Source organism: Alexandromys fortis, unplaced genomic scaffold (assembly GCF_014885135.2).
Source record: "Alexandromys fortis isolate MF-2015 unplaced genomic scaffold, M_Fortis_MF-2015_v1.1 scaffold_204, whole genome shotgun sequence".
NCBI lineage: Eukaryota > Metazoa > Chordata > Mammalia > Rodentia > Cricetidae > Alexandromys > Alexandromys fortis.
This window is the reverse complement of record NW_026068116.1, coordinates 2,728,362-2,752,396: the sequence shown is the minus strand read 5'-3', so window position 1 is coordinate 2,752,396 and position 24,035 is coordinate 2,728,362. Positions and strand designations below refer to the sequence as shown.

At 44.2% G+C, this 24,035-nt stretch overlaps 1 protein-coding gene across 1 annotated transcript in view; it reads right to left on the bottom strand.

Moving 5' to 3' along the window:
- The window catches only part of LOC126490184 (zinc finger protein 420-like), a 58,154-nt gene that overhangs the window by 5,491 nt on the left and 28,628 nt on the right, over window positions 1-24,035 (bottom strand). Inside the window, 2 exon segments of the mRNA XM_050124912.1 lie at window positions 20,412-21,467; window positions 22,596-22,702. Coding sequence (XP_049980869.1) covers window positions 20,412-21,467; window positions 22,596-22,702 — 1,163 coding nt within the window.

Below are 24,035 nucleotides of genomic sequence, written 5' to 3'. Positions count from 1 at the left end.
TGGTCACCTGCCGCTGCCCCCCAAGTGCTGGGAGTAAAGGCGAACACCACGACACCTCAAATGCAAACTATAAAGTTACTTACCACATCTTATAGGACAGGACAAGGCACTCTCCCATCTTCCCCTGAGCCGGTTCATTACCCCTACTGAATCCACCCAGCTTTACTCTTGACTTCAGTTCTGTATTCAGTGCATAATACAAAGGAGATATTTTCTATTTCAATTCTAATTTATTTCCCTTCCGTCCCTGTTTCTGTAAGACCAAGGCCTGAGACAGGGTTTCTCTGTGTAGCTGTGGCTGTCCTGAAACTCACTCTGTAGACCAGGCTGGCCTCGAACTCACAGAGCTCCGCCTGTCTCTGTGTCCCACGTGCTGGGATTAACCATCACCTGGCCAATGATTCTTATTGAAGGCCGAGTGATACACTTTTTATGTACAGCCTTCTCTGAGTCCAGTGATGAGCAGATGGGGCAATAGCATACCATGGTTATCATGAGTAACTGCTCAGTAAACATGGGCCTACAGGTTTATCTGCTTTGTCTCCATCATGTGTAGAGACAGGCAAAGGAAACCTACCACAGACAGTAGTTCTATTTCCTTTCAGAAAAAAAAAATGAAAAACTTCCTGAGTGAATGGACAACCAGACATCATCGACCATAATGTGTATGCTTTTCATTTTTAAAATCATCATCATCATCATTATTATGTGAGGTAGGGTGAATACAGGCATGTGTACACACACACACACACACACACACACACACACACACGATTAGAAGTCAAAGGACAAATTTCCAGAGTTCGTTCTTCTACCTCATTGAGCCAGGTTCTCCTTATTTCCCCTGTACTGCAGACCCCAGGCTAGCTGGCCCGTGAGCTTCTAGGCAATACTGCCATAGGATTTAGACAGGGTCTCACTATGTAGCTCTGGTTGGTCTGAAAGTTGCTGTGGAGAGGAGGCTAGCCTCGAGTTCAGAGCACTGAGAGGAAAGCTGTATGCTAGCACACCCAGTTTAAACCTTATTTTAACAAGAAGGAAGAAAGAACGAGCACCCTGGTTCATTGCTTATACTAAAGGAAATGCTTTGCTTCGAGCATGAAACGGAGTTTTACCCGTGTGACTTCTGGTTTGTCTGTTTAGTCTGTCTCCTCAAGAGGGGTGCTGCCGGGCGATGGTGGCGCACGCCTTTAATCCCAGCACTGGGGAGGCAGAGGCAGGTGGATCTCTGTGAGTTCGAGACCAGCCTGGTCTACAGAGCTAGTTCCAGGACAGGCTCCAAAACCACAGAGAAACCCTGTCTCGAAAAACCAAAAAAAAAAAAAAAAAGAGTGGGTGCTGACATTAACTAACAGAACCTGACACTTGGGGGCACGTCATTTATAAGAACATTGGCTCACAAATGTTCAGGGCATATATATTTATATTTGATATCTCTTCATAATGAATAGTTCATAGTTTCATAATAAACAGACTTCCTTTGGCTTTCCATATGCTTCAACTTTTATAAGAAAACCTAGTTTTGATTTCCCTTGTATTTAGTTTGCTTCAGATATCACTTTCTATCTGTACAGTCTGTGTTTTCATTAGCAAACAAACGCAGGTGTTTCTAAGAATTTAGTTTGCTCGCGTCAGCCCTGATTGGAAGCCTGAGATGACTTGTATTAAGGGCTGCTATTGAAGCACATATATGAATTTCTCCCCTCATCTTAGAGGCGTTCTGGTTTACAAGTTAATATCGAGCACTTTCTTCATGCCGACGTTTATTTATGAGACTTAGTCCTCAGGAGTGGCTTTAAATAAAGTCAGTGAACATGCCCAAGTGGGCCAGAGACTAATAAGTTTCCTTCCATGCTTGCCACGCAGCCACTGACCTGGGAGGCTCCTGTTCGAGGCTTCTGCTGCAGTACATGGCCCAAGTCCTTGCTCCAGCTTGAAGATCAACTCAGGTTTGTTCAGACAGTGCCCTGTAAGTGTGGAGCAATAGAGGAATGAAGCCAGAGTGCTGAGACGGGTCTACAAGACAACAGACAGCTCCGATTCACAAATGGTGCTATGATCGGTGGTTGGAGGCTTGTGGGAGAGATGCTCTCTCTTTGTTGACTGGAATGCTATCTTCAGGCTCACACTGCACGAAATAATGACGAGATGATTTGAAGAGAACGGAAGTGATAATTAGAGACTACACATATGGTATTTAGGACAGACTGAAAATGAGAAAATCATCACAAAAAAAACCCTGGTCTTTGGACAATGAAAAGGGAGAAAATATTACATAGATCATAACTTTACAACTTGTTGCAGCCTTCCTCTTGAATGAGAAGGACTTCCTCCTGGGCAGGAGTGGGTGGAGTCATCGGAATTTGAAACCTATTGTATAGATCACACAAATAAACCAGTCAGGCACTCCAATTTTTCCAGTGCATCTCAGTGTGATCACCTTCCTCTGATCACATGCTAGGTACAGCAAACGGAAAGATCAGTCCCTCCTGGCCCCTGCGAAGCCTTGCAACACTGCAGGAATTCTCAACTGGCTTCGGGCTCTGCCTGGGCCCCTGCGAAATCTGAGCACATTCTGAAGCGGGAGCCGTACAGCTGGCTGAGCTGAAAGTGGGGGGCTCTACCGCTGGCTGAGCTGAAAGTGGGGGGCTCTACCGCGGGCTGAGCTGAAGGGGGAGGCGGGAGCCCTACCCCTGGCTGGGCTGAAGCTGAAGCGGGACCCCTACCGCTGGCTGAGCTGAAGTGGGGGAGCCCTACCGCTGGCTGAGCTGAAGTGGGGGAGCCCTACCGCTGGCTGAGCTGAAGTGGGGGAGCCCTACCGCCGCCGTTGCCAGCAGCAACAGGGCGCGAAGTTTTTAAGTTAACTTTATAAAAACAAAGTTCAAAATACAAAGTAGGATTTGGAACTTCATTGTCATGAGTTTGTTTGTTTGTTTGTTTTGCTTGTTTGTTTTTGTTTTTGTTTTTCGAGATAGGGTTTCTCTGTGATTTTGGAGCCTGTCCTGGAACTAGCTCTTGTAGTTTGTATGTGATGTATGTGGTCATCTACTCCTCTCCTCCCAGTCAGTGTAAAGAACACCTTTGATGCCGGCTGAGAATGTCCTTCAAGAACTTATTTAGACATAAGGCCCAAACCGCTGTCGAGAAGGCGCAGAGTGGGTAACTACAGTTAGCAAGGCTCGGGTAAGACACAATGCAGGGTTACTGACCACACAGCACACGGCCTTCCATCAGGCTGTGCTGTGGAACAATCTTTGTACAGAGTAAATATGTATAACTCTTATTGGTTAAAAGAGCTGGCTGACCTATAGCTGGGCAGGAAGTGAGTAGGCAGGAGAGCCATACTAGGAGGATGCTGGGAGAACAAAGCGGGGTCTGAGGAGTTTCGAGTCAGACGCAGAGGAAGCAGGATGTGTAGAAAGTGAGGTAACAAGCCATCAACCACATGGTAGATCTTAGACAAGAAATAGGAGTTCAGTTGTAAGACCTAGTTGGTAACAAGCCTGAGCCATCAGCCAAGCATTTATAATTAACATTAAGTCTCTGTGTGGTTATGAATATGCAAATGTTTCAGTTTTCCTAAATGTAAGCACTCCTGGCTAGAAGTCACGTTGAATTATTAATAAGCATTTGCGTTTGATTTTATATAACAAGTTTATTAAATATATTTTGTGTGTGTGGGGAGAACTAGTCAAAGCTTTACAGAAGAACTCAATTGATGAACAGGGATTGGGGAGTAAAATTCTAAGATTCCAAAGTGATTGGGAAGCACATATCTGAGGCTGGGGAGATGACTCCGTGGGTAAAAGGGCTGTGCAGCATGAGGACCTGATTTCAGATACACAGTATAAACACAAAACAAAACATAAACACAGAAAAACCAACAACGACCAAAACTGGAGACTTCACACACTCCTCGTCCCTGGTGCCCCTGTGGACGACAGGAGATGGAGACAGGAGAATCCCCAGCAAGCTCACGGCCACCTAGATTGACATACGCAGCACAAAACCAACAAGAAACACCATCTCAAAGTGGGACACAAGGACCAAAACCTACGGGTATCCTGTGACCTCCATGTAGATGCACAGGGCATGTAATATGCCACATGCTCAACTCCCTCCCACTGATGAAAAGGAAAATAATCCTGATGAGTATTCCAGAGGAGAAGGGAAAAGACATTATAATATTGATTCAGTGAGAAAGTTTTACATCTTGGGGTAGATTAGCACACTCAGGTCCAGAGAGTTCAAAGGAAGCATAACGGATCCGACCAACAGCGACTCCACGTCTGCCACACTACAGTGAAACTCTGAGACAAACACAGTTCTAGCTGTTCCAGAGGACAGTGTACGATGCTGAGCACTGAAGACCTCCTGGAGGAACGGCCAAGCTCCTGTTGTGACCACCTGGGCTCTACAATGTTGTCCAAGCTACACAGGAACACAACAACCAAATTACTGGTGTGTATTCCTAGTGAACACAGGTGCAAAAATTCTCAACAAAACTAGAAAACAAACACATAAAAAAATTATAAATGGCCAAGTGTTGTGGCATGTTCCTTAATCCCAGTGCTTGGGAGGCAGAAGCAGGTGAACCTCTGTGTTTAAGGCCAGCCTGGTCTACAGGGCAAGTTTCAGGCTATCCAGAGCTGTTACACAGAGAAACCCTGTCTCAAAAAAACAAAATAAGACAAAACAAAACAAAACAAAACAAAAAACCCCGAAAGCCACCACCAACAAACAAAAGAAAATAAGAAGCTTATAAAAAGGATCCCGTGTGATTGCTCCCGGGGATCCCACTGTAACAGGTCCCAGACCCAGCACAACTGACTCCATAATGGAGGCACCCTCAGGTCATAACACACAGCATGTACACAGTTCCACTGGCCAAAACTAAAACAAATGTCTAACCCTTCAGAGCCCATAGTTCTGGGACAGTCTCTAAACGCACCATCCTTGCTTTCCAGCTTCTGCAGCGCTGCTTCCGGCTACTGTTCTTGTCAGCTGAAGTATGTCAACCCAGGATGTAGTCTGTATCGTAAAAGCTCCCACTGAGAGAGGCCTGGTGCTTCACTGGGATCCTGAACACCCCGTGTAGTTGCCAGGCCCGGAAATAAAGACTTTCTATTTATTGGCTTACGCCCATGTCCAAGCTGTCTTCTCTGGTGGCTACTCTACAGTACCAAGTGCCCATTCGGAAACTCACAAGTTTAAATTGTCACATTTAAACATCGAGCAATAAACCACAGGAATGTCACAATAGATGCAGAAAGGGCAGTTTAAAAAATACGGTGGTGTTGCACACCTTTAATCTCAGCACCCAAAGAGGCAGGCAGATCTCTGAGTTCGAGGCCAGCCTGGTCTACAGAGTGAGTTCCAGGACAGCCATGGCTACACAGAGGAATCCTGTCCAAAAAAAACAAACAAATTAATAATAATACCCTATCTTCACATAAACCCTCATAAGTTAGGCATGACTGTCTCCACAGAGTAATGATTACATACAACCAATAAATCCGTAGCCTCCAGCATAAGCAATGGAGAACGCATGAAATATTTCCCTCTAAGGCCCTGAACAGGACAGAGATGTGTTCTTTCAACAATATTTCCCGATACGGAGCTGAGGTCTCTAGACACACATATCTGATAGCACGATGTTCTTCCTCACCAAAGGCCAAGCTCCTCCCCATCTTTCCTTCTGCCGTTTCTTAACACGGAATGCAACCCTGCATTCCTTTCTGAGACATATTTCTGGCCAGATAAGGTAGACTGTCCTCTCTAAAAACTGCATGTAAAAGGGCAGTCAGAAAACTTCAAAAGCATCCACCATGCCGTCCCTGGCTGATCTCTTCCTGACGTTGTGGCCAACAGGAGTCAGAAAGCAGAAATTAGGACAGCTTAGCGATAGCTGCTGTCAGAGCTGTCAAGAGGGCCCAGCTTCCACAAGCCCGCACAAAAGGGCCCAGCTCGCACGAGCCCACATAAGAACAGCGGCCAAGCAAAAGAGTGTGAGCCTGTGCAGATCTTTGCTCCCCTAGTTAGTGGAAAATGCCAAATTTTAGTTCAGATTTTTAAATAAAGATGCATTTGGAACTCTAAATCAACTGGAAATGAAACCACAAGCAAAATCACACTGTGCCTCCTTTTAAAATGCCTGTCTCCGGTTTTTGTTGGTGCAATGGACCACTAACCATCACCGGCTGGTTTCAACAAGTCTAAGATCTCATATTCACAAGGGAAGTTCTCTTGCGTCAATTTTGAGCTAAGACACAGGGCATCCACAAGCTAAGAAGAGAGAGGTAAAGGATGCTTCATTGCCACCATAGAAGTCACCTAAAACTGAGTCCAAAGTTAGATATGAGAGTTGAAAGCCATGAAGCTCCTAGAATGTATGGGCAGCATCAGTGTTTTAATACATGTGGAGAACAGAAACATGAGTCAACACACGGGAGAGCATCAATCTCCAAATCATCTATACAGAAAAGTAGACAATTATTAGAAGAAATCAACTTACAGAATAAGAAAATACTGCTAGACGACTCATTTAACATGACATTAATTTCCATAACATATAAGGACATTGAACACCCCGACGGTAGAAAGACCTCCATGTTTCCCAGAAAAGTCAAAGATATAAGTGAAATGTATAGGCACACATGTGCACATGTGTGCGCGCGCGCGCACACACACACACACAGACACACACCTTTATGCTACTCAAACTCCGAAATAAAGATGACAGCCAAGAAGTAGAGATAAAAACAGTGTTAACTCTTGAGTATGAAAATGCATGCCGGGGTTGGAAAAGCAGCAAGTGGTTTTTAGTGGGATGCCTGTGGAAGTGAGGAGGAACTTATATTCTACAGAACAGCAAACAAGATCAAAAGCAATTAAATTCTTCAAAACATTTATCAGATAAAATGTTCACAATAGTAAAAAGTAAAGCCGGGCTGATAAAGGTCTCTCTCATATCCATTCGTCTGACCATTACAGATGACCTAAGGCGCTGCAAACCCCACTGCTCCCAAACACTTGGAAATGTGCACTGGATTAATGTTAAATTAGCAGTGATTCCTACCTTATCAACTAAAAAAAGAAAGAATTGCTTCTGGAGGTTCTAGAGGAGTCTGACTCACCCAAGGACACCAGGCTGCTGTAGGTCTCCAGCATCACGTCCCTGTAAAGGGTCCTCTGGGCAGCATCCAGGTCCTGCCACTCCTCCCGGGTGAAGTCCATGGCTACGTCCTCAAATGACACCTGCTCCTGCTCCTGTAACGACACAGTTCTCTTCATCCCAAGTCTTTAGCTTCTGGAACACAAAGTGGGGGCTCATTCTATTCTGTGGTGGGCTCATAGCAGGCGACATTTGATTTGTTTCATGGGAGAAAGAAAAACCAATCCAAAAATCTGTTAATGTAAGGATTTCAGAAAACATAGTTTTCCGAAGGATTACAACACAGACAGCTATACCTGTGATTTCTCAAATGAAGTCTCCAAGTCCTCTGAAACCTTCCCCCTTCCTGAAAGAAGTTGGTCCTTGTACGGAGGACCTCAGTTTATTGAATACAGAAAAACCTAAAGTTCTGGAAACAAAGGCATCTGAGCACATGCAAGTCTCTCTGGATCTAAAATCGAATGGCGCTTAACTACTTCCGTGGTAAAGTAGTTAAAAAGGAGAAAAACATAGAACTCCATCCATTCACCAACTTCGCTTGAGTGCTCTCTTTCACTGGCTTTTTGTTTTTGTTTTTCGATGCAGAGTTTCTCTGTAGCTTTGGAGCCTGTTCTGGAACTAGCTCTTGTAGACCAGGCTGGCCTCGAACTCACAGAGATCCATCTGCCCCTAGGTCCCTAGTGCTGCTGGGATTAAAGGTGTGTGCTTCCACAGCCGGGCCCAGTGGCTTTTGACGGTTTGAATTCTAACAGACTCGCACCAGATATTGAATGCATCAAGTAGCAGGATGCCTGCACTCTACATATAACTATAAAAAGTTTTAAAAAGAGACGAATTACAAGTGCTGAGAGGAAACCGGCAGCCAAAGAGGGAATTCCGCACTCTGTTCCTTAAATGAAAATTAGTAAAGGCATTTTATAAATTGACATTTCAGTTCTTTAAAACCTTAAACAAAAGCTGGGCGGTGGTGCCTTTAATCCCAGCACTGGGGAGGCAGAGGAAGAAGCAAGCAGATTTCTGTGAGTTTGAGGCTAGCCCTCTCTACATGAATACTAGGCTCACCAGGGCTACACAGACACAACTGCCAAATAAAGGAAAAGGCGTCCCATCCACGTTCACTGTGACACACGGAAAATGGAAGTGATGGTCCGGAGGAAGAAGAGACTGACAAAAGCGCCTTTGGTTTAGCGGTCTGCAGGGCGCCTGGCGAAACCAACCCCCAGAGGCCTAGCCACTCCATGCTTTTGTGTTATGTGACAGTGATCAGCTCACCAGGGATAACACCAGCGCTCAGCGATGCTCCCCGCGCCCGTCCTGTGGGTCCCAGCACCCGCGGGCACAGGGTGCCCCTGCTGTCCCCTGCACACCTATCCAGCCGCAGGAACACACAGGAGGGCCCCGGCCCTCATGACATGCCCAGGCCCAGGCCAGAGGTGCTTTGCCAAACTGAGAGCCAAGAGATGGAGTTCACGACACAAATAGATGGAGTTCCAGGAACCTGGGGGATAGAGTCGAGCTGAGGTCCCGGGGACAGATGGGAGACCATCTAGGCACCAGGCTGAACACCTAAATCCCTGGTGCATTGTCGGGAATCGGAGCGGGAGCCAGGGGACAGAGATGAGGAGCTGAGGGATTTAGACAATGAAGAGCCAAGGCGCCGGGTCCAGGCGTGGTTATCGCCGGCACAACACACGCTCCGGGCCAGAGGGGTGGAGAGTCCCCGCGCGGGGACCAGGGAGGCGACAGGATGCGCAGGGAGCCCGGATCCAGCCGGGGGAGTGCGGACTCGGAGCTGGGGACCACCCGCCACAGACTCACCATCTCCAGATTCCGGGGCACCAGGGTCCTCATCGTGCGTGGTTCCTCACGCGGCCAAGTGCAGAACTTCCCGGGCCGTCTGGGCAGTACGGAATATCTGGACCGGACCCAAGATGGCGAACAGGTGGCGCAGACTTCAGCCCGCCCCTGCTCTCGGTCTGAGTGCTTGATTGGACGATCAACACCGCAGGGCCTCGGAGACGGCTCGGCCCACCTTCTCAGACCCTGTGGGACAATAAAGGACAAGTTCTTGGCGCCAAGTATTTATGGCAGGGCTTTTTGCGGAGAATCAGCCCCAGCTGTGCATTTACACTGAATCTTCTAACTAAGGTTACATCGGCTAAAATGTATTTATAAATGAAAACAGTATCAGACTTGTTTATTTTGTTTTTGTTTTACAAGACAGGGTTGCTCTGTAGCTTTGGAGCCTGTCCTGGGACTAGCTCTTATAGACCAGGCTGGCCTCGAACTCACGGAGATCTGCCTGCCTCTGCCTCCCAAGTGCTAGGATTAAAGGCGTGCACCACCACTGCCCGGCGGATGACTTTTTTTTCCCCCTGAAATAGAGTCTTTCTATATAGCCCTGGCTGTTCTGGAACTTACTTTGTAGACCAGGCTGGCCATGAACTCACAGAGATCTGCCTGCCTCTGCCTTCCTAGTGCTGGGTTAAAAGGTGCGCGACACTGTTAATCCCACAGATTCGACTATCTTTTGAAACAAAGGCTTGGTTGTGGTTTCTTGGAACAAGCAGTGCAGAGCCGTTTGTAGTTAAGGTTACAGGCAGGGCCTATATACCTCAATCTTTGAGAAACAGATTTAATCATAAACAGGTATGAACCTAGTTTGTCTTTAATATAAGATGGCTTCCAAGCCTAATATGGATGCAGACTGGTTGAGAATATCTTTCTAAAAGTGATAGTTATGATTCATAAAAATAGATGTCCATATAGTATGAAATCAGCTTAATTTGAGACAAAGTTTAAGCATATGCTGCTTTGCCCAATGCTATAAACAATCAAGTAATAAGTGTTTTAAGACTTAATAATTCTTGGTAGATAGACTATAAATAAATTTTTTAACTTTTTCTGACAATAAATAATACGAAATTTCCACTAGTTATACAAACTCCATTATCAAATTACCTAACAGAAAAAAAGCAACAAAACCAAGGAAGAGAATTTCTCTGCCAGAATGGTTAGGTTTCTGTACTTGCTGGTTTAACCCCTCACTCTTGAGGAGGAACAGTGTCTAAATCAAATATATAAGTAAAAAAATAGAATGTAAGTAGGAAATGAGGCTAGAGCATGTTTAGCTACTGCCAGGAGCCATGCATAAGAATCATGTTTTTTAATCTCCTGGCTTCCGGTTTCCTTTGGAAGGGTGGACATAAGCAACTCCATCTTGCTGGTTTGAGAAAAGGTTTTATCATGAAGCCTATGCTGTAACCTCGGAACTACAACCCTTCTGCTTCAGCTGGCAGGTGCGGATTACAATGTGACTTTACCTTGTTTCTGACCACGCCCCCTTTGTCTCTGAGAAATAGTCTCTGAAGACATTGCTGTGGGCCATCTGGTGGTTTGTTCTCTATCCCAGGATGCCAGGGTAAGATTCGTCCTGGTTGGGGGAGGGACAGGTGACAGACGTGGAGGAATTAGAGCCCTTAAGCCCCTTAGTCCCGCTTTAACCAGATGAGATACAGAAGTGGCTCTTAGGGGCACTGGAGTCCGTTCTGCTTATCCTGCTCGGAAGAAGGTTTGGATTTGTTGGAGCAGCATCTCTACAGAATTTAGTAATAAACTTCTACAACAGTTTATTTATACGGTTTTCAAAACCACAATGGACAGAGTTAAACTGTTTTGAAAAGTAAGTGATTGTATGCAGATATATCTTATTCAATACCTATCGATATTTAGAAGGTTTACAGAGTTTATGAGGCTCTTACCCACAGTGCCAGAAACAATTGGCATGACACAGAAGAACTAGGCACAAGCTATTCCCAAAGCAAACTTTAGAAACTTTAGTTCGGTAGAATAAGTTTATTTACACTTTTTAAATCTCTCACAAAGTTGAGAACTATGCTGGTTATTATACACAGATTATATGGCTGGTCATTGAATCTGTCAGTTCCCATCTGGAGCTGAAGGCCGGGGATCCCTGGAGAGCTTCTGGTCCTCAGTCTACCTTGGATTGCTCAAGACGATGCTGCCACACGGTGGGTGAACTTGCCGGTGAGAGGGGCAAACCGGTGAGAAGCAGCTTCCCTGGTCCATGTCCTTTCACATGGACTGCCACAGGAAGGTGCTGTCCACATTTAGAGTGGGTTTTTCTGCTTGAAATGACCTAGTCAAGAAAACCCCTCACAGGCATGTCCAGCAGCTTAGTTGATTCCAGATGGAGTCATGTTGATAAGCAAGATTAGCGACCACACGGACCATGGTGGTACACACCTGAAATTTTATAATTGGTTAGCAGGAGGACAGGAAGTTAAAGATCATCCTCAGCTATAGGAACTTCAAGGGCATCCTGGGCTACAAGACACCCTGTCAACCCCAAACCCTATAGGTGAGGAAAGCAGTGGTCCCTGATAATTGCACCTGTGGGAGGAGGTACCAGAATCTCTATCCTAGGATCTAGAAACTGTGAATGGGTGGGAAGCAGGGATGGCATACAAAGCATGATTCAGGCCCCACAGTCACCATTCCCTAGATGGCACCCCAGGGAGCTGGATCGCATTACTGTCTGTAATTCATCTGCCATGGCTGGTGTCATCTGCTTGGTGCTGGACCACCACAGCTAGCAAGCCACCTCACATGAAGTACCATAGCCCGAAGACCCACAGGACAGTGTTGTAAATAAGGAGCGGCGGGGCTGCTTCCCCGGCATCCTGGCCGCCTGGCTAGCTTATGCTCCAAAATAACAACACACAAACTGTATTCTTTTAAACACTGCTTGGCCCATTTCTATCTAGCCTCTTCTAGGCTAATTCTCGCACCTGGACTAGCCCATTTCTAATAATGTTTGTAAGCACCCCAAGGTGCTCTTACCGGGAAGATTCTAACCTATGTCCATCCTAGGTCGGAGCTTCATCTTGTGTGCCTCAGAGAGCAGAGCTATCGGGAGAGCGGAGCATGGCGTCTGCTCCAGAGCAGAGCTGTCGAGTCTGAGCTCACTTCCTCTTCCTCCCAGCATTCTATTCTATTTACTCCTCCCACCTATGTTTTAACCTATCAGGGCCAAGGAGTTTCTTTATTGCTTAACCAATGAAATCAACAGATTGATATGACACTCCCACAGGACAGTCCTCAGAGCCCTAGGACTATGGCTCATGTTAGTAAGGTGAGTTCTCACTTCTGATCAGGGAGACTGGTCCATCAAGACCTGCCCGGCCTTCAAGGCTCTCCACACAGCACGCAGCTGTGAACACTGACAATAAGAAAGGCTCCGCATTTGCAGGGAGCACAGGGCCACAGGATGAAGTAGTTAGGCACAGGGAAGGAGTGGGACTGGTAAGGAGGACAATGGCGGTGTGTGGAGTTTGTGACAACAAACAGAGCACTTGCTGGCACGCACAATTCAGAGAGACATAAAGACGTGCCTTCCCCACAGGGCATCAGCAGTGCTCCTCACTCTGTGACTCACAGGACAATTAATGGCCGCTTGGTGCCTCTGGCCCCTGCTTGGGCTTCTCACCTTCTTCCTTCTGTGCTGCCAACCCAGCTGGGACCACTGGTGTGGGCCCTGATTCCTGCTTTTGTCTCTGGCCATTGCTGCCTACAGCTTGACTTCTTTAAGGTTTCATTCTCAGGACTTTGATTTCACAGGGTGCGAACTTTATCCGGACTGCCGTCAGCCCTCCACTCAAGGGCATTGGCCCCCCTGGGATGGCCGTGCTTACTCTGCATCCGACCTTTGCCCTGACTCCATCTGTGATTGAGCAAAACCCTGTTCTCTCCCTTAATGCTCAGGCCCTCCTTGTATGGACCAAGCCACCAGTTAAAGCGGCAGTAACTTCTACTATAATTTCCCACTGTTCTATGACATTCTGTTTTTTTTTTTAAACCAAATATCAGTCTCTGGATAAATGGGTTAAAACTGATATAAGTTCCTACTGATGATTCCAAATATGCAGGAATCATGGAAAAATAATTTAAATTGTATTATTTTGATTATGTTGTGGAACATTGGTTTAATGATGCAAAATGTGTTGCATTTTTTTATGTTGAATTTGTTTAACTCTGTGAAGTGTTGTTCCTTTTTCTGTTTAAAACGCCTGATTGGTATAATAAAGAGCTGAATGGCCAATAGCGAGGCAGGAAAAAAGATAGGTGGGGCTGTCAGGCAGAGAGAATAAACAGAAGGAGAAAAAGAGAAGAAGAGGAGAAGAGAATGCCAGGGGCCAGCAACCCAACTGGTTGTGGAATAAGAAGGAAAGAAAAGATATACAGAAATAGAGAAAGGTAAAAATCCCAGAGGCAAAAGGTACACATGATACTTTAAGAAAAGCTGGCTAGAATATAAGCCTGAATGAGCACAGCTAAGCACATGTCCTTGCGGAAGGATGGATCATCTTCTGGGTATGCCCAAGAACGGTATAACTGGGTCTTAAGGAAGTCCTTCTATAAACAAATGGCAAACGGACTGAGGAAGTAATTAGGGAAACAACGCCATTCACAATAGCCTCAAATAATATAAAATATTTTGGGGTAGCCCTAACCAAGCAAGTGAAAAGCTTGTATGACAAAAACTTCAAGCATGTCTGTTTTCTAATAAAAAAGCAATAACGGATATGTGTGGCATTGTTCGCAACAGATATGGATTCGGGAAGGTGGGGGAACCACAATCCAAATATATTGTGTGCAAAAAAAGATCTATTTTCAAAAAAATGACGAGGCATGTTTAAGGTTTAAAAGATCGTGGTAAAGATTTAGAACCAGTAGCATTTAATGAGTTTATAGCCTCAGAAATAAATGTGTTCATTCCACCCCTCAACTTTTCTCCAAAAAGCACTAAGAACTTCTGAAGGCTATTTTTCATAAAATATGAGCAGACTTTAAAAATGAATTGTATATTTCATTGACACTAATTTTCAGTATCCAATTTTATTTAGCAAGAAGCATTTCAGGCACACCCAGTGTTTGCCTGCTGCTCCTTCTGCCTCAGTGATGCATTTCCAGGTGCAATTGCCAAGCTGTTTGAAGAGCTGCTCACAATAGAACTGCGACCGTCCTCTGGTAACAGGTACGTGACCTCTGCGTTATTCCGACCTTCACTTATTTCCTAAGCCTTTCATAGTCCCGGGGAATCTCTACATTTATCACTATAAAAACATCCTTGGAGCTTTTTTTGGTTAATTCTTTTGTACATATTATAACATCCACTACCTCAAACATTTATTATCTATTGTGTCGGGAAATTCAAAGTGGTCACAGTGGACTGGTGTGAAATGCACTTATAGTTGTCTGTGCTATGGATCACGTGTGAAATGCACACTTATAGTTGTCTGTGCTGTGGATCACGTGTGAAATGCACACTTATAGTTGTCTGTGCTGTGGATCACGTGTGAAATGCACACTTATAGTTGTCTGTGCTGTGGATCACGTGTGAAATGCACACTTACAGTTGTCTGTGCTGTGGATCACGTGTGAAATGCACACTTACAGTTGTCTGTGCTGTGGATCACGTGTGAAATGCACACTTACAGTTGTCTGTGCTGTGGATCACGCGGTATTCTTCTTCCTGTCCATCTTCCTCCTGAGCCTCGAACCCGTTCTCTGCATCCCATCCCAGGATCTTTCCCAGCATCTGCTTGGGTCAGTATTTGCAGTTCTCCATCTGCCTTCCCTCACTCCTTTTATTGTGGGTGGTTTTTCTTTTTCAGGGTCCTATTCTATTCTCCTGTTTTCAAGATCCTAACTTGCTTGCCTTGGCTTCATTAGTGCTCAGATTACAGGTGTATATCACCACGCCTGGCTACAACCTTCTGCCTAGCCCAAGGTGATTCTGTAGCCATTTGTTTCTTCAATCCACATTCATATTTTTTAATTCCTACTTTCTATACCTCATTCTCCTTCCAAAGGCAATAGACAGAACAGAGCATTTACAACAGATACTGTGTGTGGCGTTCCATTACATGTTGGTTTTTTTTTTCCTATTTATAGGTGAATACAGGTGTATCTTCACTGAGTTGTGGATAGAATTATATCACCCATAGCAGTTTAATATTGTCCTTATACATTATGCTTTGTATAAATATTTTTGCTCTATAGTTAACTTCGAATGGAGCATGATGAACTCTTCTGTGTTCACTGCTTTTCAGTAAAATAGCTGGTTCTTCTGTATCATGCATCTCTCCACATCTTTGCATTGAGATTTATGTGCAATTAATTAACAGCATTTGGCAGGTGCTTTATAGCAGCAATATAGCAGTCCCCAGAGCCACAGATCCATCTGGGGTGGGGATTCAGGACTGTCTCCCAGAGCACCAGTGTTCCTGGACAGTAACGGAATGCTGTCTGGAGCTGGTGTAATGGCACTCCTTCCTACAGTTAGACAGCCAATGCACTTCCCATTGTCCCCAAGCGGTGAAGCCCATGCAGTGGAGGTGTGCTGGTGTGAATGAGAATGCCCTCTAAGGCTCCTGTATTTGAACACTTGGTCCCCAGCTGGTGGTGCTGTTTGGGGAGGGTCTAAGAAGTGTGACTTTGGTGAAGGACTGTGTCACTGGAGGCAGGCTTTGGGAGTGGTTTTCACCATTTCCAGTTTGCTCTCCCAGCTTCATGCTTGCAGTTCAAGATGTGAGCCTTCAGTGCCCTATTCCAGCTGCTATGCTGGCCCACGCTGACAAACCAGCTCTAAGTGAAAATCAGTGATTTCTTGTACAAACTGCCTTGGTCATGGTGTCTGTCACAACAAGAAAGGTAACTAGACCTTCAGTCACCATTCTTCTCCCCACCCATCTTAGACATCCCACACGAGGGCACAACATCCAACACACACACACACACACACGCCACACACCACACATACACACACCTCCACACTACACACACCACACACACAAACACCCACACCCCCAGACACCTCTACACGCTCCCCCCATGACCCCCCCCACATACACACCCACACACCCACACCACACACAGACACCACACCATGGTGCGGGAGAATTGTCTGTAATCTGTCAATCATATTTTATTTTATTTTTTTCCATGATAGTATAGGGATATTTTATTTATGTTTTAATAAATAAAACTTGCCTGAAGATCAGAGGGTAAAAGTAAGCCATTAGATGCCAGGCAGTGGTGTCATATAGGCAGAGGTTTCATGTTTATTCCTGGCCTCCTAGTCCTGAAAGAATCACATAGAAACTATATTAATTATAGTAAATGTAAATAAACGTTTATAAGCAATATTTGGGAATGGGTGTAGTTCTCTCCAAATTGCTTCATGATTTTTGTTGGGCAAAGTAATTTTGTGGTGTAGGAGGTCCTTCTGTATTTGTGTTGCTTTCATTGGTTAATGTCAATCATATTTTAAATAAACGCTGATTGGCCAGGCAGGAAGTATAGGCAGGAAAACCAGACAGGAAGTAGAAATGATGCAATGAGAACAGGAGAATTCTGGAAAGGAGGAAGTTGATTTCTCCCACTCCTGCCCAGACTCCAAAGAAGCAGGATGTGACCTGCCAGCTGAAAAAGGTACTGAGCCACATAGCTAAAATAGATCAGAATAATGGGTTAATATAAGTCATAAGAGCTAATAAGAAACATGAGCTAATGGGCCAATCAGCTTTAAAACTTACAAAGATCTCTGTGTTATTTTCTTTGGGGCTTGCTGGCTGTGGGGAACTGGGAAGGACAGAAAACCCCAACAAACAGGCCCCCGTTCATGTTACAATACCACACACACTCACACACATGCATGCACACACCCACACTCTGACCAAGTATCTCTGCTGTGTCTTTCTGGAGATTGCCACACTTGCTGAAGAATCATACCTGTATGCCAACAGTCAGACTCACACAGTCCTAAAAGGCCTTTTGGGGAAACATCAGCATGATATAGATATAAAGATTCAATTATGATAAATCCCCAAATAACTTCACATAGATCTGGGTGACAAAACCAAGTTAAGACTAAAATGAGAACACGTTCTCACAGACAGACACCCGGAGGCCCTCCAGCCTCCAGAAATAAGAGTGATTTTCTAAATCACAATTGTCATCATCATTGCTGCACGTGGTTTTCATGTAACATTTAAGGTCCAATGCACCTCAACTAAGTTGTCACATCTAATTACACATTTAATAACATCTTATTAAAAATATATGTATCTTTAGAAATATTAGGGATTATGTCACATATATACATACATATGCATCCCATACAATTTCACTTAGGGGAAGAATACACCAGTTTTAAAAATTTTACATCAACATTTCACTCCTTTTGTTCACCCTGAGAGGTCTACACTAGGGAAGGAAACGTATATAGTCTTCAGGAAAAAAAATATTGGGTAGACGTATTTGGAACATTGTCTTTGCCCTACTTACACCCACAGGAATGAGGAACGAAGTGGGGTGACTGCGGTTGGCATTCCATCCACCAGGACAATGAGAACTGCTGATGTCAGCCACTTTAACTCCGCCCACAGCTGGGGACAATCGCCTACAGTAGTTTTTGTGGGTTAGGGGATTCTGGCGTGTCCCGATGTGTGAATCTCTCATCTGTATGTGTTTCATGTGCTCTTTCTTTGGCTGTTCTTATGCTCATTTGTTCTCCTATTCAGGCTTGTTTTATATTTTTTTTTTTCATTTTTAAAGATACCTGTTTGTTTTCTACCAGAGAGAGAGCAGGAAAGGATTTATGAGTGGAATGGAGTTTTATTAAAGTTGGATATTTTTAGTGCATTTTGGCTTTGGAATGAAATTTCTCCCACACACTTGAACTCAAATGTGGACTTGGTTTTGGAGGTGTTAGTTGAATTAAGTCATTAGGGTCATGCTTTGGGAGATGTAACACTGTATACGGTCTCTTCCTTGGCACATTCCCTGTCATTACCATAACCACCTGTCACCAAATGTTCTTCACACTGGTCTTTGGCAGAGTGGCCATTAACAAAATCCTTTGAAGCCACAACCCAAAACAACTACTTCAATCCTTAATTTTTTTCTGCTGAGACTTAGTCACAGTGACAGAAAGACAATGAGTAGTGTAAATCACAATATCTATCTATCTATCTATCTATCTATCTATCTATCTATCTATCTATCTATTATCTATCATCTATCTACCTATCTATCATCTATCTATCTATCTATCATCTATCTATCTATTATCTATCTATCTATCATCTATCATCTATCTACCTATCTATTCTCTATCTATCTATCATCTATCTACCTATCTATTATCTATCTATTTATCTATCTATCTATCTATCATCTATCTACCTATCTATCATCTATCTATCTTCTATCTATCCATCTATCATCTATCAATCAATCTATCATCTATCTACCTATCATCTATCTATCTGCTATCAATCAATCTATTATCTATCTATCTATCTATCTATCTATCTATCTATCTATCTATCTACCTATCCATCCACCCATCTATCCAATGTATAATGAAGATTCCCATCAAGACTACATACATACAAAGACATGTATCCTACCACTTCCATTTTCTTCCACTAATATTTCTTATACAAAGTATATGTATTTCCTATACCATCATGCTGAGTATTCTACAGGCAAAGCATTAACACAAAATACTAACATACAGAAAAAATTTCTGTTGTGAGCAGTAATTGTTTATTACTAAATCTTTATCAGCATTGTTGGTCTTTGTCTACTACATTCATTAACCACTACCAAACTCTAGTTATGAGAACATATAAATGCCCAAAGAAAAAGCTTAATAGACTTTAATAAAAAGTCTTTTAATAAAAAGCTTTTTAATAAAAAGCTGGAAATACCATTGCGTTTATTTGGTAGTATACAGTTGAATGCTTAATTTCCAATACCATTTCAAACAATTCCATCTGGAAATTAACATGCAAGTTACATAAACTGAAATTTTCTCCCCCAAATTTATGTATAAAAATGTTGAAATTTTACTGAAAAAATTTCACATATTAAAGAAATATATGGTTGCATGGAAGCCCATTCCTCTAATCCAAGCTCTCAAGGGCACAAAGCAGTATTACCATGACTATGAGAACGGCTCAGGCTGAAAACGGTGCTCAAAATAACGTATGATCAGTTTGCTACAACCTCTTCACAACTGCTTATACTCTCTAACAACTGTTTCATGAGCACGGATGCTGCAAATCTGGGTGACATGTGAGAAGCTTCAGATACAAACAGAGAGGGCATGCATGTGCTTCCCAAGGGCACTGTGACTGAGCCCCATCCCAGTTCTACTAATTTAAAAGTGCAGACATGTTCCCATTCTCACAACTGGCGCCGTGCCTGCTACCATGTGAGCGCAGCCCCTAGCGTCTGTGGTGATGGGTTTCTAGCGCGTGTGTATGCAGACGAATACGGAGACTACTGACGCAAGGCCAGGAGAAATGGGGCACCTACGCGCCTGTAAACACTCTGATGCTGTATCATCCTTTTGTTGTGTTCTGATGTCAGCTGAGTTCCAAGTATTAAGGTTTCTGACTTCCTTTACTTTCTTACGGTTTAACAACAATGCGGCATCTACTGACACGCAAGATTTTCTCACGTTTGTGGCAGGCTTTCACTGTATAGCCCTAGTCGGCCCAGAACACGCTATGTTGGCCAGGTTAGCCTCAAAGTCAGCGGTCACATGACACTGCCTCCTGAGTGCTAGGATTAAAGATGTGCGCCACTCACCTGGGTTTCCCCATCTTTTGGTCTGGTGTCTTGCTATGCTGGTATATATCAAGTCCCTATGTGTCTCTGCCAAGATCACCCACATTGGTCAGGATAAACACCCATATCTGGCTAAATCACTTGCTGTGCACAACTTCATCTTTATGAGGTTTCTGATGTAGACTGAGGTCTGACTTAGGTATCTAAGTTTTCTGTGATAGACATATTGATAAAGTCTACCTGGATGAGCTTTTCTGCCCACTGAATGCACTTATGGTTTAAAAACATGTTCTAGGGTTTTTTATATTCAAAGGGCCGTTTCGCCTGTGTATGCTACATGATGACCCATGGATCTGACCACACAAAGTCTGCTCGTGCTCCCTAAATGTATTGGTCTGTACATGAATATGAGCCACAGCAGACAGCTTTCTTACTTTATTTTCATGGGTACTTTTGCGTCTGTATGAACTCTGATATTGAGGGCTAATTTTATGGCAATAGTTTTATATGTGTCCTCTGATGCCACCTCAAGACTGACTGGCTGTGTCGGGCTTTACTGTGCCCTCTGCACTCAGGGTTTGTCACCTGCGTGCGTTTTCAGATGCCGAGTGAGGTCTGATTTGGTGTAGAAAGCCTTCTTGCATTCTAGACACACATACGGTTTCTCACCTGTGTGTGTTCTCTGATGTCGCGTGAGTTCATACTTGCACTGGAAGGCTTTCCCGCAGTCTTTACATTCATACGGCTTCTCACCCGTGTGGGATCTCTGATGGACAGTGAGCTGGGAATTGCAGTAGAAGGCTTTCCTGCATTCTTTACATGCGTAGGGCTTCTCGCCTGTGTGCGTCCTCTGATGGACAGTCAGGTCAGACTTGCGATAGAAGGCTTTCCTACACTCGTTACACTCGTACGGCCTCTCGCCAGTGTGCGTCCTCCAGTGTCGAGTGAGGTCCGACCTGCACTGGAAGACCTTCCTGCAGTCTTTACATGCGTAGGGCTTCTCGCCGGTGTGCGTCCTGTGATGGACAGCGAGCTGGGACTTGCAGTAGAAGGCTTTTGTACATACGTGACATTCGTAGGGCTTCTCGCCCGTGTGCGTCCTGTGATGGACAGTGAGCTGGGAATTGCAGTAGAAGGCTTTATTGCAGACTTTGCATGCATAGGGCTTCTCGCCCGTGTGTGTCCTCTGGTGGACGGTGAGGTCGGAGTTGCGGTAGAAGGCTTTCCTACAGTCTTTACATTCGTAGGGCTTCTCCCCTGTGTGGATTCTCAGGTGGACGTTGAGCTGTGACTTGCTGTAGAAAGCTTTACTGCAGTCTTTTCATTCTTAGGGCTTCTCGCCCGTGTGCGTCCTCTGGTGGACGGTCAGGTGGGACTTGCAGTAGAATGTTTTCCCACATTCCATGCATGCATGCGGCTTGTCGCCCTTCTCGAGCCTCTGGCACTGATTGAAGGCAGACTTAGCATAGAGAGCTTGTCTGCACGCCTTACATTCGTACGGATTCTCACACGTGTGATACCTCTGATCTCTGCTACAGTCTGACTTCAGGTACAACGCTTCCAAACACACTTCACATTCATAGGGCTTTGTTCCTTGGTGGATTTCCTCGTGGATCTTTAGTTCTGCCTGAAGACAGAAGGGTTTGTTAAATTCCTCATATTCACAGGGGGAGTCCTATAGAATTTATTTTGTTTTGCTTATCATGATTTCTTAATGACACTTCTCACAACCACACATTGAAATAATCTCTCTGCTGTCTATTTTACTTCATTTACTAGATGAATTTAGTCAAAGAATGCTGTCTCAGATACATCCTATTAGAATTTTGCATCCTAGTCCGTGCTATGACTTGAATAGGTCGCGCCTTATCACAGGATTTCCTAGATTCACTGAGCTTACTAGAGCTCCTCCACAAATGAAAACTTTTGTGTTACCGACCCTGCCTTTGTAGGTTTATCTTCAATCAAAATGACATGATTAACTGTTTGTTACCCAGAAGCACAGGGTAACTGGAGGGTTTCAATTACTGTAAAGTGGTCAGATTCTTTCGTAGCCCACATCTCACCAGGTTCACTACTGAGACGTTCATCCTGCCATAGATTAAGTTCCCACGGAAACATTCCTAAAGCATTTTCTACTTTCCATGTTCAAAGTTGGAATATGGTTTTGAGGGACATGGCGTTAGGTCCCTGGTGGGTGGCCAGATAGGAAGAGGGGCCATAACTAGGTAATAAAGAAGGTGGACTTCTGCGATAGCAGCTTCTTCCTCACTTTCCTGCCCTGAGATAAAAGCCTGGCAGCTTAAAAGAAAAGCCTGGTAGCCTTCTGCTGCCGCCAGAAGGGCACCATGGCGATGGGTCTCCAATCAGTGCGAGGGTGGGTCAGTACATGTTCCCACCAAAGTTAAGGGCCTGTTAGCCACTCTCTCTTTGTTCAGATGGACCAACCCTAAATTAGGGGTGAAGACCCCTCGAGCACTCAAATACCCTTGAAACCCCCATGTCCTTAATAAGAAACTGGTTTTAGACTCCTGGGGCCCTTGGCTCTGTGGAGGTCTTTCTCTGTGTGCCTCGGTGTGTGTTTTCTTTCTCCAGGATGATCTGCCTGCTCCGTCTGATAGTTCCCTTGAGGCTAGGCTAGCTGTGGCACCTACAATACTGCCTGCCTTTCCTGTTTTTGCCTTTCTATTCTTCAGCTGGCAGAGAAAATGAAGTCAGTCAGGGCACAGTTTGGGCTGACAGCAGCTTTACCTACTTCAATGAGTTCTTCGTTTGAAGCGTTGCTGTCGATTTCAATTCGCCAGAAATGTCTGTCTCCATTTTTCTGGCTGGTCTCGACCAGGCTACTCATTTTGTTGATACCTGAAAATAGGAAAAATTTCAACTACTATGAATTGGGCACAAGCTTTATATAATTTGAACACAAAATCTGCCTGTCTCTGCCTCCCAAGTGTCAGGAGTAAAGGTGTGCGCCACTACTGCCCAATATGCATTTGAACTTTTATAGTATCATCGTATAACTGTACACATCCTAGTCGTTAATGAATTAGAATAAAACAATACCCTGAGAAATACTGCAGTGTTAAGTCCTGGCTCTCTGGTGCATTGCTGCTCTGTTGAAATACATGGCAATAAACACCCAACCCGTTTCTCAGCTCTAGGTGTCTTTATAGTGATGTTCCCTCTCGTTATTCTACCTGTCCTGTTTCTCTGGTTTCTAAATGTATCCTGCCATGCTCCTTCATCTGTGAAACAGGAAACCCTCTTCTACTAGCTACCTTTAGGATGGAGGTTATAAACATTCTCTCTCCCTAGTATACCACATTAGGGTGAAGATTGCTACTTTGTTTCAGACAGTATACTTTGCTTTGATAAAGAACAGCAGGATCTTCCATGAGGTTTTGTGGGAATGACTGTTTTTATGAGAAATGTTGCTGTGGCTTGCCTTTACAAAAAGAATGTTGTTACTTTGCTTTAAGTATCTTCTGTAATAGTGACTTAGTATTCATGGAGTGAATTCATAACATTATCTGATTTTAGACTTTGCTTCATGGAATAATCTTGATTGGCAGTTTATATTTTCAGGGTTTAAAACACCAAAGACTATACTTTCTGGAATTCAGAGTTTCTGTTAATCAATCAGCTATGATAGTAGACTTATATTCAAAAGGAACTACTGGGTGTGGTGGCACACGTGTTTAATGCCAGCATTCTGGAGATCTCTGCGAGTTCAAGGCCAGCCAGATCTATGTAGTGAGATCCTGTCTCAAAACCAAACCAAACACAAACAAACTAATCACACATTTTGCTTATACTTTTCAATACTCTGCCCATATTCTGTCCTCTGGGCGTCTTAACTGTAACAACCTCTGAGGAAGTATTCTCAGAGTCTAGCAACTTGTAGTTGTAAATGCCGTATATGTGGACACCTGTCTCTTAGCCAAGACTTGTACAATATTATACATTAATTTCATGCAGTATGTTTTGTGTTGACCTTACTCTCAATTCACTGTTTAATAAAAGATTCACAGATTAGATACCTCATAAAACTCCCCAAGAGCTCTTCCGTCTAGAAGTGCTGACAATCGTCCTGTTTTCTTCCCCTTATTACTATGCAATTGTTACACTTGCTCAATGTTGTTGTTAAACACATCACTGGGATTATTTCTTCCCCATTGTGTACTTTCCAAAAATG